This window comes from Heloderma suspectum, chromosome 2 (assembly GCF_057233095.1).
Source record: "Heloderma suspectum isolate Gila_16-S chromosome 2, 16-S_ref, whole genome shotgun sequence".
Classification (NCBI taxonomy): Eukaryota; Metazoa; Chordata; class Lepidosauria; order Squamata; family Helodermatidae; genus Heloderma; species Heloderma suspectum.
Window position 1 is genome coordinate 271,511,937 of NC_139459.1, and position 18,901 is coordinate 271,530,837.

Genomic DNA, 18,901 nt, shown 5'->3' on the forward strand with positions numbered 1-18,901 from the left:
CAAGAACAGTGGGTAGCAGCTTTGCCACAAGAGATAATGCAGCATCCTGACACATAGAAGGGAATTCAACAAGGGACAGATGGGTTCAGAATTCTATTTACTTGGAGCCTTTCTAAAAACAGCTTCTGAAATTATAATAGAAGGGTGGGAATTTCAAGTGTTTTAAATTTATATCAGATGTGCAATCAAGGGAGGGCTAGAAATGAAACTAGCACCCTGCAACCCAAGCATTGGCTGCTTAGTTCAAATCAGTGTGAAATTCAGCCCCTCCATCAGCACCCTCTCAGTATTACTTTGCCCTCACTGCCTTATCAGGATTAGAAGGTCACAACACTACAGTGACAGGAGAAGGAAAAACTGGTATTCACCTGACCAGATCTGTGCTCTACATCTAGCAACCTTAGAATCTCTTAGTTCTCTCCTTTTCTGCCCACTGCCCTAGTAGTGCACAGCCTCTTCTCTCTCTCTCTCTCTCTCTCTCTCATGCCTATGTTACTTTACTCCAATCTGAGTTTGTCCAAGGTTCCTCTTTTCTTCAGCTCCATGTCTTAACGCATGCTTTTTCAGGTCCCTGCTTTTTAGACCACTGCCTATTTTTATTTTTATTTTTTTTATTTATTTCATTTCTATACCGCCCAATAGCCGAAGCTCTCTGGGCGGTTCACAAAAATTAAAACCAACTTCAGGGGTCCCAAACATGGCAGCTGTGGGGATCTCCAAGGTCCATGAAGTTCTCTACTCCCTGTGCCCCCTCCCACACCCTTGGAAAGTGTTAGGGCAGTTTTCTTTCTCTCCCTTTCTAGCCTCACTATTTCTACCCTGCCTGCTCTTTAGCTCACTGTTTCTCGCCGCTTCGCCTCTAGACTTGCTTTTTCTCTACCTCTTTGCCTTCCTATTTCCCTCTCCCTCCCAGCCTCTAGTTTTGCTATTTCGCTCCCCCTGCCCATCTCTTTAGCTCACTTTTGACAAGCCTGGCCCCCACAACAGCCATGGTGTGACTAGCCACATCCTCCATGGGAGCCATTTTGTGGTGGTGCCCACAGCATTTTCACAAATTCCCAAATGTGCCCATGGGTCCTGAAAAGTTGGATACCCCTGGCCTACTTTGTCTCACTGACCTTGTTCACACGGCATGACAGCCCATCGTGGCTTTATATACCTGTGAGGACTGTTGTGTTGTGCTGGGCACCCACAGGCACCTAGCTTGCTGTGTTGTGCAAACCCAGGTGGCAGGAGTTGTTTGAGGGTCAGACAACCCTCAAATAACTGTAAAACAAACTGTAAAAGCAAGCCAGGCCCCATGCAAAAATGGCACCGATGGGTGCCCGGCATAACATGACAGTCCCCATGGGTAAATTAAACCACAGTGGGCTGTTGTGTTGTGTGAACCAGGTCACCGTCTTTAACCATTCCATCTCTAGATCAGCTTGTCTAGCACTCTGCTCTACTTTTCCTCATGGCATACAGCTCCTGCTGACCTTAAATGCTGTGAAGTTTTTCAGAAGCCCCACCCTTCCTTTGGGTTCCTGTTTCTTAGTGCTTTTCTTCAGCCTCTTTCCCTCTGGGCTCCTGGTCCCTTAGTTTCCCAACCTCCTGGAGCCTCTTCCCAGCCCACAGTCTGCCCCTGTGTGAGGTCTTAATCCCTGCCAAGCTGACAACTTTCCACTTCCTTACAGAAGATAGACTGCAAACAGCCCAGTTTCCTGAGCAGCTGAACATTCAATGGAACTATACCAGCTAAATCTATCAGTGTCAGAGGCTTCACTGCCAAGTACACAATATAAATGGAAAAGATGTAACAGTAAATTTCCCATCTATGGCCTATGAGTTCTTACTCACTTTCACTGAATTAGTTTCTCGGATGAGTTTGTTGATGTCATGGGCTTCTCCACTAAGTTTCCAAGGATTGTGTTGCAAGACTATTCCCTCTCCGGCACAGCTATACAAGGTTACGGAAGGCCCGTCACCATCGCCTCCTGCACGAGAAAAATAAATAAATTACGCTATTTTAAAAAGTATACACCTTGAACACAATTGGCAGGAAAAAAGTTTACTAACTGGCCTAGCAGAATATATTAGGCGTGACAATTTTCTTTTGGCAATATGGTGGCATCACTCTTTAGAGACTCAGAGCCAGGGTCCCAATCCAACCCACCCAGCATCCCAATCCAGCCCACCCAGGGACCCTAGGTGGCCAAGCCCCCTCCCCCGGCTCCACATTTGGTGGTTTCCTGGCTTTTGTGCAGTTTTCCCTTCAATTTGTAAAGGTTGAAATACCTCTCCTAAGGTTTAGTTACCGGTAATACGAGGTTTAAGCTAAAATAGGCTGGTGTTTTGGCCCCCTCCTCTTTTGCCTTTGGTCCTGCCCATCACTGGAAGGTGTCCCCCCCACCCCCGAGAGCTTTGCCAAAATTGAATTCAGCCTTGGGCTGAAAGAAGTTCAACACCCCCACTTTAGGGGCTTAAAGCAGCTTTGCACAATATGGCCCAAGGCACAAACCTCCTGATATTAACACTCCAGAGAGCCATGGCCAACTGTGAGCTCCCTATTGTTTGCAGCCATATCACACGGTGGTTTCAAACTTTGTGTTATTTGTATGTCCTACACCTTACACAGCTCAGTGTGCCCAATAAATGACACATCCTTAAAAACCTTAAGGGTGCAATCCTATGCATGTTTAGACTGAAAAAAGTCCTAGAACTCCCAGCACTCCCCAGCCAGCCATGCTGGCTAGGGAATACTGGGAGTTCTAGGACCTTCGTTCTATCTAAACTTGCATAGGAATGCAGCCCAGGAAAACTCAACTACTCTCAGCAAAATTCAGAGCCTTCAATATAACAGGTTTTTAACATTTTCATTTATGTAGTGTAGGAAGAAAGTATTTTTCCAGCCCGAAAGCTCCCTCATGCAACAAGATTTTAATTGGGTAGATGCTCAATTTAGATTTATCCTGTGTAATTACTAAGACTAACATCAGGCCCCAGCTTCTCACCACATATAATAGAATGGTGGATGTGGTTAAAAAACATACTTCAAAGGGCACTTTTAGTAGGTCTATTACGTGAGTCTATGAAGAATATGGAATTATGTATGAAATTGTAATGTATGAAACGGCTTAAAGTATGAAACTATTTTAGGATGTCCAAGGATGCAGGCACTACAGTGTAAGTCTTCTGTTCACACCAACAATTACAGCAAAGTCACCTGAGGAGGAAGAATTAACCAGATGCACACTGGTGCACCAGATTAATAAGCAATGGTGATTTCCTTGACTAATGATCCAGACTGCATGGCAACATTTAGAGAGGTGGCCCATGACAGTCATTCCAGCAAAGGAACAGAACACTGAGTGGGGATTTTTCCAATTCGAACACTGATCCCTTTGTGCACAGCAAGCCTGGAGAACACAGACAATGTAATATGCTCTGAAATACATTATTGCAGTATAATCTGTAGTTCTACCTTATGGGCACTTTGATTTTGTATTTTGATCCACACTTCATTCTGTTAAATAGATGACCCCTGAAATGAACCACAGATCAAAGCCTTTGGTCTGAAATCACACCCTACACCTCTGTATTTAATTACGAGGGCATAGAAAGAGAGTTAACATGATTTGCTATTGGTGCCATTCTCAGCAATGACTATCTCTCTTTCACGTTAGCTATCTGAAGATGAAATAAGATCATATGCCTTTTGCAGTGAGGGTAGGGGGACGACTTTAAAAGCAATGGGTGAGAAAGTAGGGGATAAGAGCCTGATAGTAAAACCACCTATTTTTAATATGAATAAAAGAACAGTTTCCCCCTGCACATCCTATACATTTTGTCTGCTAGCTGGACTTTCTAATCCTTCTCTAAAGCACGTTACCCATCAAGAGCAAACTGGACAGAGTACTCAGGACTATTTATTTATTTATTACATTTCTATACCACCCAATAGCCGAAGCTCTCTGGGCAGTTCACAACAACTACTTGAATCCTCAACAACCTTTGTGGGCTAAAAACCTTACAGATATGCATGGTGTTTCCTAGTTAGCACTAGTCAGTGGCAGAGCATGTGGTTTGCCTGCAAAAGGTCCCTGGTTCCATCCAGGTAGAGCAGGAAAAAATCCTGCCTGAAAGTCCAAAGAGCCACTGCCCGTCAGTGTAGTGACAACACTGAGCTAGATGGACCAACGGTATGACTCAGCGTAGGGCAGCTTCTTACGCCCCTGTGTACTTCGGTCAGATAATATTTATTTATACGGTGCCACTGGGGTACATGTGGCTATACAGAACAACATAAGCAACCCCCTCCGCCCAAGCTCTAATCCCCTCAAACTCATCAGGACCACTCCCTGATCATCAACCCTTTTTATCTTTCCCAGATCTGGGCAGCACACAAACCTTCTACCCAAAGATGATCTGGGAAGATCCACTCCCACAAAGCAGGCAAAGCAAAGCAAAATACGGAAGCCTCCTCTTCCCTACTACAGAACCTGATTCTACTGATTCAAAGCGTGGGTCTAACCTTTAAAGCCCTACGCAGCTTAGGACCCCAAAACCTGTTGGATCACTTTTGCTTGCATCAATCCACCCATTCACTGAGAAAGGCTACAGATTACTTTCTCCAGGTGTATCCTGGAATGGCGAATGCAAGAGAGCACCTTTTCAGTGGTAGCTCATTGTTTCTGAATACCCTCCCCAGGACCTGCCAGGTGACCTTGATACTATCATATAGGTGACAGAGAAAGACACACTTTAATCATTTTTAACTTAGAGCAGTTAAAAATGTTACTGTTTATTTGAATAGTTTGCTGCTGTTTGCATGCCTTCTTTTATTATTCTCTATTATTACTGCATCTTACTACTTCACTAGCCACCCTAGGAACATAGGTTTATGTTGAACGCATGGCATATAAACTATATAACAAAAACATGCATACATATGATGTGGTGCATGCGATTTGTTCAGACCTCTGGCAAGAGCCACTTGTGCCTCCCCCAACATTTTGAAATGAGGGAATGCAGGAGTGGTGGGAACTATTGTTAAAAGCAGCCATTTTTCCATATCTGAGGAGGCATTACTTCCTTTACTGTGGAGGGATAACTCCCAGATAAACATACCCTTGGGCTGGATTGTGCTATTTCTACAGTATAACCAAAGCATCTGTACTCCTAAGACTCACCAAAAGACAACGGAGGAACAGGAGGTCCCCAGGCTAATGTGTACACAGTTTTCTTGTGGTAGGTGCTGGAGATCTGTGGGGGCCTATTGGGGATGATCAGAAAGAATAGGTGTCATTTTTAAATAAAGGGCTTTGATTGTGCATTATCTGATGTAAAATACAAGCAAGGCTGAACAAAGGTACTAACAGAAGTGCAGAAATGGAGGCAGAGGCTAGAACAGCAGCACTCCTCTGCATTCCTCCATTGCAAGCTTTAGGACAAGACTGCCAATAACCTATTTGCATGTGCAGTTTCCTATGTCTGTTTCCATCACAGGAAATAAGAGTGCAATTGGTAACTTCCCAAGATCAATTCTGCCCAAATTAGTTTACTTTTTAAAGGACATGTATGGACACACAGAATAAATACAAATGTACTTAGAAAAGCAATACTAGCAGGTTAGTTCTCTACACCATAGGAAAATGCACAAACATTTCCCAAAGCTTGGGCTGCAAGAAAAAGGTAAGACAGATTTGTTTGCTCTACACTGTTAATACTAATGCCAATACTCCTAGCAGGCAACCCACAGCTATGGGTTGATAACGTGGGAATACAGGTAAATAGTGTTAATGTTCAGGACAAATTAGGGACATTTCTGAACTGGAATTTTTTCTGGAAATGCTTTTCCAGAAAGATCCCCAATGACCTAAATCAACTGGGATCTGATTTAGTACATTTGATCTGTATGCAGTGAACCAACCAGAAATAAAAATACACTGAGAAGATGTAATGCTGGTGGGAAAAAACTCCCTCCGCTGAGGCCGCCCTCATCGCCAGAGTGTAGGCTCAATAATGAGCTCTAACCCATGCTGGGTTGGACTTGGCATGAGTCCTCCTCCACCCACATTCAAACCATCTTCAGTCTTGCTTCACTGCCCTCAGCTCAGGTGTATACCAAGGAGCTGCCCAGGTCCTGCTTAGAGGGAGAGGGTGCTTCGGAGTGATCGTGTCAACTGCCTTAGTCATCTCTGCTTCAGCAGGACCACCAGCCAAATCAAACTGACTAGAGATCTTAGGTTTCTAAATTCCCCATCACCAATTGACTTGCTTAAGCAGGAGAACTACTGTTAAGCAGGTTCATTTCTGCTGTGCACATTTTTTTTCCTAGCATACTTTAGCCTGTTTTGCTCAGGATTGTCTGGGGCAGAGGACCAATAGCCCCTTCCAACACTGCAATCCAACATTTTTTTAAATTATGCACTGAAGACAAGGATAGGTTGGGTTGCCAAAGAAAGAGGAAATCTCGCTGATGACAGCCAGTAAAAAATTGGAATGTGTCTAGGACAGCATAGTTATTATACTTACTATGCAGAAGTAGCTGGTGATAGCCTGCGTATGACTGCAATTCCATGATCAGGACATTAACATATAACACTACTGGCCATGCCGATTTCCCTGACTCCATGAGGAGTTTCCACCTTAGCACCAGCAACCACTGGAAATGCATGGTTCTAAGAGGAAAACTCACCATGTAATCAGGGCCACATGGAAGTTATATTCAACTCCCTCTTTAAAATAAACATACAGATCAGGCCTCAGTTCATGCTTTCAAGTCTTTCCTTTAATTCACCCTTACTCTTCCCTTAGAGTTTGTCTGATGTCAACAGAGAGTGATGACCACCAATTTGGATGGCTTTAGAAGGGGATTGGATAAATTCATGGAGGATAAGGCTATCAGTCCATCCTAAAGGAAATCAACCCTGAGTGCTCATTGGAAGGACAGATAGTGAAGCTGAAGCTGCAATATTTTGGCCACCTAATGCGAAGAGAAAACTCCCTGGAAAAGACCCTGATGCTGGGAAGGACTGAAGGCAAAAGGAGAAGGGGACGGCAGAGGGTGAGATGGCTAGATAGCATCACCGATGCAATGAATATGAACTTGAGCACACTCCGGGAGAGAGCGGAGGACTGGAAGGCCTGGCGTGCTATGGTCCATGGGGTCACGAAGAGTCGGACACGACTGAACGACTGAACAACAACAAGACTATCAATTGCTACTAGTCCTGATGGCTATATGCTACCTCCAACATCAGAGGCAGGTTGCCTATCTACACCAGTTGCTGGGGAATATGGGCAGGAGGGTGCTGTTGCACCCATGTCCTGCTTGTGGGCTTCCCGTGGGCAACTGGTTGGCTGTGTGAACAAAATGCTGGACTAGACGGACCGCTGGCCTGATCCGACGTGGCTCTTCTTACGTTAGAGTACTGCAAGAAGGCACTGTCTTCACATTCTATGATCTCCTTGCAAAGCATATTAGTTTACTTATGTTCAGCCCCCTCACATTGACTAACAAAACCAGAGTCATAACTTACTTGCTGGAGTAGGTGTCATAGACGCCGACTTTCCCATCATCTGTTCCAAAGGCTAAACAGCCTTCCTTTGTTGTGTGCCAGGATAACTGCAAGCAACAGAAAAAACCATAAGGGTTTCAACACTTTGCAGATGCCTGGAATTAACGTATATGCTTTCCTATGTTTTATCCCTCAACTTATCAAAAGGTGAATGTGAAACTGAAAAGACTTTAATCCAAGTTGCCATTTGGGAATGTAAAGATAGTTGTTTTTACTGCATCTGACTCTAATTCTTCCAGGAATTAGAATTAATTCTAATTCGTAGTGGCAAAGGTTTTTTTTATGCTGGGAACATGAAGAAAACTCCGAATGGTACTTCTACATTATTGAGATTAACCTAATTGATGTTCACTGATGCTGGGAGCGTCATCTACTTCAATAGAATGTCTGAAATAAATAGCTATACAAGTGAACATTTGTTATCACTGCTCTGTATCACTGCAGCTTCACGTGCGGAAAGGATCTTGCTCACTCGACCAACAAAACAGGTATAAACTCTAGCGCCAAGTTAAAAGAAACAAGGCTTGCAGCCTCTTAGGATGGACTTGCTGGCGTAGACTATTTTTCCAGTACAGGACCTTGATGGTTTAAGCCATTGCCACCTACTAAGCAGTTATTTATTGATAGTGGGATGTAAGTCCAATCATTCTTGGCCTAAGCCAAATTAATTGCAGTTTAAAACAGTGAATTCTGCCCTACCTTGTGACATTTTGTTACCTTATCTTTAAATAGCACCTCCCAGTGTTGTTGGTAAGTTGTTAAAAGCATTTCTGATGGTTAACAGTTGTTTTTTGTTAGTGCCATCTGGGTTCAAACAATTCCCAGGACTGCTGGGAAAGTGAGGTCTGTGTTCTCTTACCAGGCGACCAAGGCACAAGCAGCGATCTGTAAGCATTAGCAGGTTCCCATTCTGGTCACCATCAGTATCAGTCTGGGAATCAGAAGGAATGAAACACACACGGAAAAAAAACAGAAGCAGCAAAGTGCACACTTACAGCAGTGACCTTGGATTTAATGCCCTGCCAGAAGGTTTTCACATCATAGTGATTGCTGATGGACAAGGTGTTCCACACCCGGAGCATGCCGTCTCCAACTCCTACAGCAAGGCAGCCTGTGTCCACTGGGGAGAAGGCCAGGCTGTAAACAAAACCCCCAAGAGAGGGCATAGTCCAGCAGCAATTTAAAGTTGCCAGGTCCCAACATTTCACCTAAAGAAAGAGAAAAGTGCCGATGAAGGTTTAGAAAGAATACAACAAAACAAAAGCCATAGAAACATTTAGGGGGAGAAACTATCAAAGCATTTCTCCAGAAGCATACTACTTCCCAAAGGGGAGCACGGCTGCTGAGCATGTATCTTCTCCAAGGCTAATGAGATGGCCCTCTTGGAATTTTAGGGTTCTACACCCCAGATTCATTCCCCTGTCTCCCCCAAATAGAAGAAGCCAGGCTGGGTCTACTTATTTCCAAGACTTTCACTCACCCCTGGCTTCTATAAAAATGACACTCTGAAGGAGACAGATTATCAGAAGTACTAAAAAAGTCAGAGGCATAGATGACACAGAAGCAAGGCTTTCATTTGCCGAAGAGCTGAGACAACTGAAAGTGGATGGAGAGAAGACCAGAAGAGACCGTGGGAGGTCCAGAGGTTGTGAAAGAAGCCGGAGAGTGAGTTATAGGGCACCACAGCAAGAGATATCCCAGAAGCATCAAGTATGACAGGCCCTCCATTCTCAAGGCATCCCTGGCAGACACACCATATGTACATTCACACAGCATGTAGGGCCCTCTCCTCTCAGAGTTACTGGTAATATATAGAGAAATGGGGATGGGGCACTCTTGCCTCATACTAGAATTGGCAGTGGGCTGCTGGGAAAGATTCATGGCCACCGATGGCAACTTGACAGGAACACTGTGGAGTCCTGAAAACCAGTATAGTTCTGGAGTGTTTTAATAGGCATGTGGTTCTTACATCTCTGTCCATTGAAATGGAGAGAAGAAGCTGCCTGTCCTCTCTTTGCAAGGAACACAAATTGAACACTATTCTGGAGTGGTTTTGTCCTTCAGATGAAGCTCCCAGAAGATCCCACTTCCGCTTCCCAGGTTGAGTCAAATCCCATTGCAACAGTTCACCTCTGTGAAGGGAAGAACAGTAAGACATGTAGAAATCAGGAATATAAGAAACAGACACACACAGAGAATTATAATGGAAATGTACATGGAGTCCCTCCTTTAAGGGCTGGAAACAACACACCATACTAAGTGTTAACACATCACATTCTGTATATAAAGCAAACTGTCTAGAAATGAGAAATGTTGCCTTTTGAATAAATTTCCAGAAACAGGGAGGTTATGGACTGCCAGGAAATAATCCCCCAGTCCAATGCACATTTATTTCCCCATTTCGGTTGCCTTGCATTCAGTCAAGTTAATCTAAGAATCTACTCACCCGAAACAGCTGGATAAGATCTGTGTGGGCTGGCTTTGGGGCCAGTGGAGTGTTAACCAGAGGCGCTCTTTTACAGCTGCTTCAGCACCTCCACCTCTTCTTTTCAAAAAGGGCAACTTCAGAGTCATTACCACTACAGGAAAAAGAAGAAGGAATAATTACCAAATACTTACCCCAAATGGTAGAGACTGCCATGCTCCACTGACATCAGGACAAATGAGAGACACACTTCAAACACAAATTGGGTCTTCCACTTTTAAAGAACATATTTGGAACACACTTGTGGATAATTAGAAAGTTTATAAACTATTCTGGCTTCAGTTCATAGAATCAATCTATTTCCTAGCCCTTGACTTCCCACAGCATAAGCCATAAATTCTTAGGACTGGCTAGGACCTCTTAGGCTATAATCTTACACACACATGGAAGTAAATACTAATGGCCACAATGGGACTAACTTCTGACTAAACATGCATTGTTGGTTTTCACAGAATCATAGAATAGGAGGGTTGGAAGGGGCCTAGAAGACCATAGAGTCCACCCTGCCAGCTCAATGCAGGAATCCAAGTCAGAGCATCCCCGACAGATGGCTGTCCAGCCTCATCTTGAACACCTCCAGTGTGGGAGAGCCCACTACCTCCCTGGGTAATTGGTTCCATTGCCGTATTGCTCTAACAGTCAGGAAGTCTTTCCTGATGTTCAACCAGAATCTGGCTTCCTGTACCTTGAGCCCATTATTCTGTGTCCTGCATTCTGGGATGATTGAAAAGAGATCCTGGCCTTCCTCTCTGTGAAGTACTTGAACCTTTCAAGTACTTGAAGAGTGCTATCGTATCTCCCCTCAGTCTTCTCTTCTCAAGGCTAAACATGCCCATTTCTTTCAGTCTCTCTTCAAAGGGCTTTGTTTCCAGTCCCCTGATCATCTTTGTTGCCCTCCTCTGAACCCTCTCCAGTTGGTCTGCATCCTTCTTAAAGTGCGGTGCCCAGAACTGGACACAGTACTCCAGATGAGGCCTGACCAGTGCTGAGTAGAGGGGAACTAGTACTTCCCAGGATTTGGAAGCTATGCTTCTATTAATACAGACCAAAACAGCATTCGCCTTTTTTGCAGCCACATCACATTGTTGGCTCATCTTCAGCTTGTGATCGACAACAATTCCAAGATCCTTCTCTCTTGTAGTGTCGTTGAGCCACGTATCCCCCATCTTGTAACTGTGCATTGGTTTCTTTTTCCTAGGTGTAGAACTTGGCATTTAACCCTATTAAATGTCATTCTGTTGTTTTCTGCCCAGCGCTCCAGTCTATCCAGATCACTTTGAATTTTGTTTCTGTCTTCCAAAATATTAGCTATTCTGCCCAATTTTGTGTCATCTGCAGATCTGATCATCATTCCCTGCACCCCCTCATTCAAATCATTAATAAAAATGTGGAAGAGCACTGGGCCCAGGACTGAGCCCTGTGCTACCCTGCTCATTACCTCTCCCCAGTTTGAGAAGGTCCCATTGATAAGCACTCTTTGAGTCCGATTCTGTAGCCAACTGTGGATCCACCGGATTGTTGTTTCATCTAGCCCACTTTGAGCTAGTTTGCTCATCAGGATATCATGGGGCTTTTTGTAGAAAGTTTTGCTGAAGTTGAGGTATATTATGTCCACAGCATTCCCACAGTACACAAGGGAGGTTACTTGATCAAAAAATGAGATCAGATTCATCTGGCAGGATTTGTTCTTGACAAATCCATGTTGGCTTCGAATAATCACTGCATTGTTTTCAAGGTGTTTACAGATGGATTGCTTTATCATCTGCTCCAGAATTTTCCTAGGGATTGATGTCAGACTGACTGGTCTGTAGTTCCCAGGTTCCTCCTTTTTACCCTTTTTGAAGATAGGGACAACATTAGCCCTCCTCCAGTCATCTGGCACTTTGGTTAGAGTACCAGAGCTTTGCACTTTGGGGGTACTAATTGCAGTTACAACTTGTCAGTACTATTCTGTAAACAGTTGACTAGATGGTGAAGCACGAAGCAAAGACATTGAGAAAAACACACACCCTCTTCAAGCATTGCCAACCCCATCCAATCAAAATTCTCTATACTTACCTCTGCCTCTAGTACAGCTCCACACACGGATGGTCTGATCTTTGCTTCCTGAGGCTAAGCAGTAGCCTTTTGTTACAACGGCATCTTCTGCCACACTTCCAGTAGTGGTGTCTTCTTCCAAAAGTACCATGAAATCAAGTTTAAAAGGTAGTCGTTTATTTTCAGATGAAAGCTACATCAGCTTTTGGGGCTCTCTAAGAGCAGCTAATATATACAAGAGTGTTACTACAAAATTGCACACTCTTCCTATGCCCCAGGTACATGTTGTACATACCTTGGAACTCTTCTTGTCTACTGCAAATACCTTCCTCACCAAGCATAGGGCACCATGCCAAGGAATGTATTTCATCATCATGACCTCTCAGGCGATGAACAACATCTCCCTTTCTGTTGATGTCGATAATGACCACGATTCCATCTTTATAGCTTAAAATAAAAGGAGTTATGCTAAGGAAGAGATACTTGATGCTCTGCTAATAATGCTTTACTGAGTTATGCCTGCACAATATGCAGCCCAGTCATGTTTGGTGAAATCTTGTCCATGTTCCCCACCCCCTGCCCCAAACCTTCTCTTACTCTGAAATAAAGGAATGGGCAACATATGCCTAGAGAGCTAAGCAAGGAAGCATTATACAGGCTACCAGCTGAATGAAATCAGAGATTCCAGCAAATATGAATTCTAAACACACATTAACACTGTTTCCTAGAGGTTCCATAACCAGAAGACAATTAAGAATCATCTTAGCATGTTAAGCGTTAATGATTCAATTATTCTTACATGACTCTAATGAATCTGAATTAATATCAAGAGTCAGTTGGCCTAGCTGGTTGGAACATTTCCCAGCCTGTCTGAAAAGTAAACGTTACATAAAAGCACAGGGCTGAAGATATACAGTTCATACGGAAAAACAGATGCTACTGAACATCAAGAATCTGCTTTCTTGGAATTCCATCAGTTTGTAAAAAATGTAAAATACGCAGACTTGGCGCAACATGTTCATAATGTGACTTCTGGTTTTGAAAGATAAAACATTGCAAAAAGCAAGAATGGCTATCGTTAGCTATCTCTAAAGATGGCATTGCTTTCTAGACTCAGATGAAGCGCTCTCTCTCTCTCTCACTCGCATGCACCCCCCCCCATAATCAAATATTATTATTATATTAAATTTTATACATCTATATCTCTTCAGTGTAAAACATATCCAGGGTATCCTGTAGAGTAACAAAAAAACTAAAAACATCAACAGCAAAATAACAAAAACAAACAGCACAATAAAACAACAGGATTAAAACTGCAGCAATTAAAATAATAATTGCTAGCACAGATTTAAAATGTCTGCACCTGAAGCAAAGCTGGTGTCAAGGGAGCCACCCTGGCAAGAACATTCCATAAAAGGGGTGCCAAATGACAAGGCCCTCTCCCCAGTCAGCCCCCACCTCCTTTCCACTTCAAGGCACCCAGATGAGGTTTTCAGCAGATGAGGTTTTCAGTTGAAAACATACTTGTTCCAACCAGATGGTGATCTTGTCTTCCTTGCTGTCATAGCAGTATTTTCTTACGGTTTTATACTGTATTATTTGTATATTGCTTAGACATTTCTTTTAATGTGATTTATAAATATCAGTGAACAGTTTTATATATCCTCTATTCCTCATTTTGCAGGGCCAAACACAGCTCTAAATGGTCTAACAATACAATCCTATACATGCCTACTCAGAAGTAAGTTGCACTGAGTTCAAATGTGCTTACTCTCAGGTAAGTGTGTATATGATTGCAGCCTCTATCAAGTATGTAACCTTAGTAGTACTTACCCAATGGCTACTAAATTCTCATGGTGCGGAGAACAAGTGAGACAGAATATCGTTCTAGGCTCTGGGAAGAACTGCTGGCTGTCATTTCGATTATGCCAGTAACAAACTACTATTCCCTTCTCATCACCAGACACAACCAAGTCTTTCACTTTGGGTGACCAGTGCAATGCAGAAATTGTATTCTGAAAAAAGCAACAACAATGAAAAGATAGATTAACCATGGACGTTCTCTGAAGTTTTTCTACAGACCTACTGTGTACAGCAGGGCTCAGCAACTGATGACCAGTTGGTTCCTTGAGGAAGGCCAAATTGGAGGCAAAAGAGGTATAGAAAAAGTGGCATCAGCAGTTTCTGGGTGGCCACTTTCAGGGGTGGGGATTGAGGCACTGGTACTCCATCTCTCATTTTCTTCTTAGATGTGGCCCTCCAGGTAAATTGGTTGTTAGCCAGAGTGTAACCTATTAAAAGGATAATTTATTGCAAGGAATGAACAAGTACTATTTGGTTTCTAAAAACGGTTTTTGCAGGGAAAATGCAAAGACATGTTACAATCCGCACACATCTTACTTAAGGACAGTATATCCAACTGGGATGAATATGTGGTTCAGATTTCTATCGCAACTCTACCAGTCATAAGAAGCCAATAGGACCAAGACTGTTTAACAGCCCAATCCTATGCATATCTACTCAGAAAAAAGTCTAATTAACTTCAATGAGACTTAACCTGGTACATTTAGGATTGTAGCCTTAGGGAGCAGTCCTATGGCCGCTAGACAGTGGCTAGACAGCCATAGGATATGCTGGTATCTGGCAAGGGACCTTGGAGCCTACACTCCGAGGTCGGTTCCCAGAGAACCAACCTCCCCCCACTTCTGCACTGCCTCCAAGGCAGCGCGGAACAGCCCTGTCCTCCGTGCTCGCAAGAGGAGCGCTGAGCAGCCAGAAAGAGGCATGGCTGGGGGCGTTCCAGGGTGGGGAGAGCGTAGTTGCCTGTACGACACATCCTATGCAGGGCAGGAGAAGCATGGAGGGAATTATCCCCTCCATACTTCTCCTGTCTTGCTTTGGATAGGCAGTCGCCTCTGAGTTCGGAGGCGGCTGCCAGCTAGATAGGATTGCACCCTTAGCGACTGTTTCAATCCAAATGGCACTGTGGTCCTTTCAAGGTGCAAAAGCAAGTTCCAACCCTACAATAAATGACAGCTATTCCCAGGGCTAAAGTTTCATAACATAATAGGCTTCTTCAAATATAATGTTAAAAGTCCAGCATGAGAGATGAAGCTCTCAGATAATCACATTTGCCCATATGGACCAAAAAACCTAAGGGGAGGTTGGCACACACTGAGGCTTTTAGTTTTCTTTTTCCAAGTAGCAGCCCTCTCCTCCACACACAGCTTTTATTTATTTATTTAAAATAATTTTTAGAGAGCAATCCTATGGCTCCTGGGCAAGTGATCCAGGGCCTATAGCATTGTTCAGATTCCCCCTTCTGCCCTCAGAATGGGGAGTTGGAGATTTGAGCCTCCCCCCCTTCACAGCTGGCATAGAACAAACCACCCCGGCTGCTCTTCGAGGTTGGAAAAGCAACCTTGGCGGAGGAAAGGGGGCATTCCAGTGGGTGGGGAGGAGACAGAAGAGGCCAGGATATGAGTTATCCTGAGCCTCCTCCAGCCTCGATTGGATGCCTCCGCGTTTGGGGGCTTCCAATCCCCGAGGGTGCAATCAATAGGATTGCACCCTTAGGCTGCCTGTACCTTTAACAGTAATTAAAAAAACCTTTTATAAGTCTCATTCTCTTTGTAACGCAGTATATTCTGCTCTTCCATCAAAATTGCCCTACATCTCACCCAGTCATGATCTTACAACACCATTTTAAAAAAAGCTAACTGAAAATTAATCTCAACTAAAAGGGACCTAAATATATCCCTGGGAGGTAAAAAGGAGCAGAAAAAAAGAGAAAGAAAAAGACACACAGAAAGGAGCAATATGAACACACAATATGAACAAACAATATGAAGCATTATGAAATTTCTTAGTTCATATCAATGGCCGCGATCCTGACCACTCTTACATGGAAGTAAACCTTGTTGAAAGCAAACAGTGTTTGTTTCCATGATCTTCATATCCAATACTCTCACGAAACTGTGGTGTTTGTAAACTAAAGTCTGCAGTGTTCATAAGTCAATGGAAAGCTTTCCATGAATCCAGAGAATTTGCACCACACATCACAAGAGATCCCGATCTGCAGCCATACAGCCAGCTGTTTTACCTGATGCAGCATGTGTTCCATCACAACAGTCAGTGTCTGCGTATTCCAGATTTTCACAGCTCCATCATCAGAGCTGCTGGCACAGTAGTAGTTCTGACCAGGATTGGGGCAAAATGAGAAACCAGAAACTCTTTCAGTGTGGCCAACTAGCTCCCCTATGATGACAAAACACCACAGCTGTAAAATAAATCAACTTTTTGGTTTCAAAAAACTTGAAAAAAACCCTCGTGAAACAAGGCTTACTGGCTGTTATTCTACTCATACAATGGAACTGACCTTTCCCCTCCTTCCCCCTGTAGCCCCCCAAAATCTGTTCCAGAGGGTCCCCCAATCCCGCAGAGCAGATGTGTGTGTGTGGGGGTGCAGACAGAGAAATCACTGATGAAAATTTATCTGCTGGTGGGAGATGCTAACTGGGTACAGTCCACTGTCTACACGCTTTTAGCATTATGTCCAAATTATGTTCAAAGCTGCTGCATTTCACTCCTCTGTCTTAATGTCTATTAGAATATTATATATGAACATAATGTTATAACCTGTCTTTGCTAATGAAGGCACAAGTATGTTGTTGCTCTAGAAACTATTTGAGGGGCATCACTGATTTCCCACACAACATACCTTAATTCAGACACCGGTTAAAGTAACTCTATATACAGGAAAAGTCTCATCCTACCTAGACTTAAGGGAAGCATCCCTTATGTGGGAGTGGCAGCTCAATGCCAGGAGCATATGTGTTGCACGCATAATATGCTAGGGTTCCATTTCTGGCAAGTCTCAGGTAGTGGGGATGCAAGAGACCCCTGCCCAGGACCTTGACGAGCTTCTGCCACTCTGTGTACACTACACTATACTGAGCTAAATAGACCAGTAGTCTGATTTGGTATATGGCAGTTCCTCAGAGTCTCACTGAACTCAATGAGATGGATCCAGCATTTGTCTCCTGTGGATGTAAGGGCCCCTTCCATCTACAGAAGGCTTTTGATCCAGTACAGCATTTCCACTGGCAGAGTAGGGGAGAAGGCAATTTTAAGTGATTCCCCGCACTCCCTGCAAATTGGCTCCAGAGGTTGGGGGACCCTCTGGAACAGTGGGGGAGGTGGCAGTAGGGGCTTCAGGGTGAAGGGGAATTGGCAAAAGACACCTTTCTTTCCACTGGCAGGAGTGTTCTGAGCACAATTCTGTCCAGGGGGATGAGACTGCTAGCAGAAGGAAAGCTGGATCCAACCCAACGAGGCTTACTTCCAAATAAACATGCATAGGATAGTGCTGAATATTAGCCTCAGTTCCCTAACTGTAACAGGGGAATGTGGATGTGCCTGCTTCACAGGATACAGTAAAGATCATATGTAACACAATGCTACTTTTGCACAAGGCAGGCTACACAAATTGCCCATTCACGGAGGATGTGAAAATAAGCAGCTGTTAGTTACCAAGCATATAATCCGTAGTATTTGCCTGTTTACAGTCATTTACCTCCAAAGACAGCCTTCTAAGCCTAGAATAGCAACATTATGTAGTCACTCGTGAGAAACTAAGGACTGCCTTGTTTGAGCAGATGCAAGGGTCCCAATTCAGTCACCCTGGCGTACCCTGATGGATATACCCCCCCACTGGGCCCAACCTCTTTTAACCCAAGCACCCGTCGTCGTTATCCAGCGTTTGCATGTCCTTCTCCCCCCGCCCCCTTCTAAAAGGTTGAAATGGTTCTCCTAAGGCTTAGTTTCTGGCAGTAAAACCTTTAAGCTAGAAAATGCTGGTATTTTTTATATTTGGCCCTACCCTTTTGAGGCTGGCCCTGCCCCCTTCACCTTCAGCCCTCTCACCACTGGAATGACCCCCCCCCCCAGGTTCTCTAAAATTGAATCCAACCCTTGGGCTGAAAGGGGTTCCCCAATCCTGTCCATATAATCCAGCAACCAGCAGATGCCCCGCAGAAAACTCACAAGTACAGCATGATGGGGAGAGAGCCATCCGCTGATGACAGGTTTGCTCCCATGATCTGGTATACAGCTTCTGAATAAAGAGGCTCTATTGCAGCTATCATGGGAATAACAGCCACTTTGAGACCTACTCAGCAGAAATAAACTCGGGGTGAAGGAAAAGCATCACCTTCCCTGAAAAGCATCACCTCCAACCACTAGGTAAAACTACTACCCAATTTGGCTTCCATTGACTTTTTTTTTTTTTTTTAAGCAAGTCCACCATCTGAATGCCGCCTTGAGGACCATGTTCTTGGTGAACGAATTAATGAATAATCTCCAGCTTTGTTAATAATGGGGGGAAAAAAGTCTAGTGCAGCCTTTCCCAACCTGGTGCCCTCCAGATAGACTGGACTACAACTCCCATCTTTCCTGGGCAGGCAGGGGAGGCTGCCCTGCCCAGCGAAAGCCCAAAGCTGAGGAGACCCCGCCCACCGGCCCATGCAGGACGGAGCGGAGCATCGGTACCGTGGAAGGCGGGCGCGGCGGGGCGGACTGCCAGGAGACACACGTTGTGCCGCGCCGCGAAGCCGAAGAGGCGCCCGTCCTGAGAGGTGTCGCTGCACCGGCTGCAGTACCAGTTGGGGGAGGCCGGCAACACTCTCTCGGCCGCCCCAGCGCCGAGCCCCGTCGCCATCTCGCCCTCCTCCTCCTCTAGCGCGCTTCGCTCTCCCGTTCCGCTTCTCTCTGGCTCGCAGCGGCTGTCACCACGCGCCGCCGTAAAGCGCCCGCTCCA

General features: G+C 44.5%; 1 protein-coding gene across 6 annotated transcripts in view; it reads right to left on the minus strand.

The window, feature by feature from the left end:
- Positions 1–18,893, minus strand: part of GEMIN5 (gem nuclear organelle associated protein 5) — a 60,153-nt gene extending 41,260 nt beyond the window's left edge. For 2 of the 6 annotated variants that reach the window (XM_084839237.1, XM_084839236.1), the window contains exons 1-11: positions 18,634–18,880; positions 16,187–16,341; positions 13,918–14,099; positions 12,380–12,531; positions 12,106–12,216; positions 10,009–10,141; positions 9,532–9,694; positions 8,558–8,770; positions 7,524–7,609; positions 5,172–5,254; positions 1,840–1,976 (exon numbers count right to left, since the gene is read on the minus strand). In XM_084839237.1, the coding sequence (XP_084695363.1) occupies positions 1,840–1,976; positions 5,172–5,254; positions 7,524–7,609; positions 8,558–8,770; positions 9,532–9,694; positions 10,009–10,141; positions 12,106–12,216; positions 12,380–12,531; positions 13,918–14,099; positions 16,187–16,341; positions 18,634–18,802 (1,584 nt within the window). In that variant the 5' untranslated portion in view covers positions 18,803–18,880. Of the gene's footprint in view, positions 1–1,839; positions 1,977–5,171; positions 5,255–7,523; positions 7,610–8,557; positions 8,771–9,531; positions 9,695–10,008; positions 10,142–12,105; positions 12,220–12,379; positions 12,532–13,917; positions 14,100–16,186; positions 16,364–18,633 lie in introns of all 6 variants that reach the window. The other 4 variants (XM_084839241.1, XM_084839235.1, XM_084839238.1 and 1 more) reach the window with 4 other exon arrangements.
- Between the last annotated feature and the right edge of the window lie 8 nt (positions 18,894–18,901).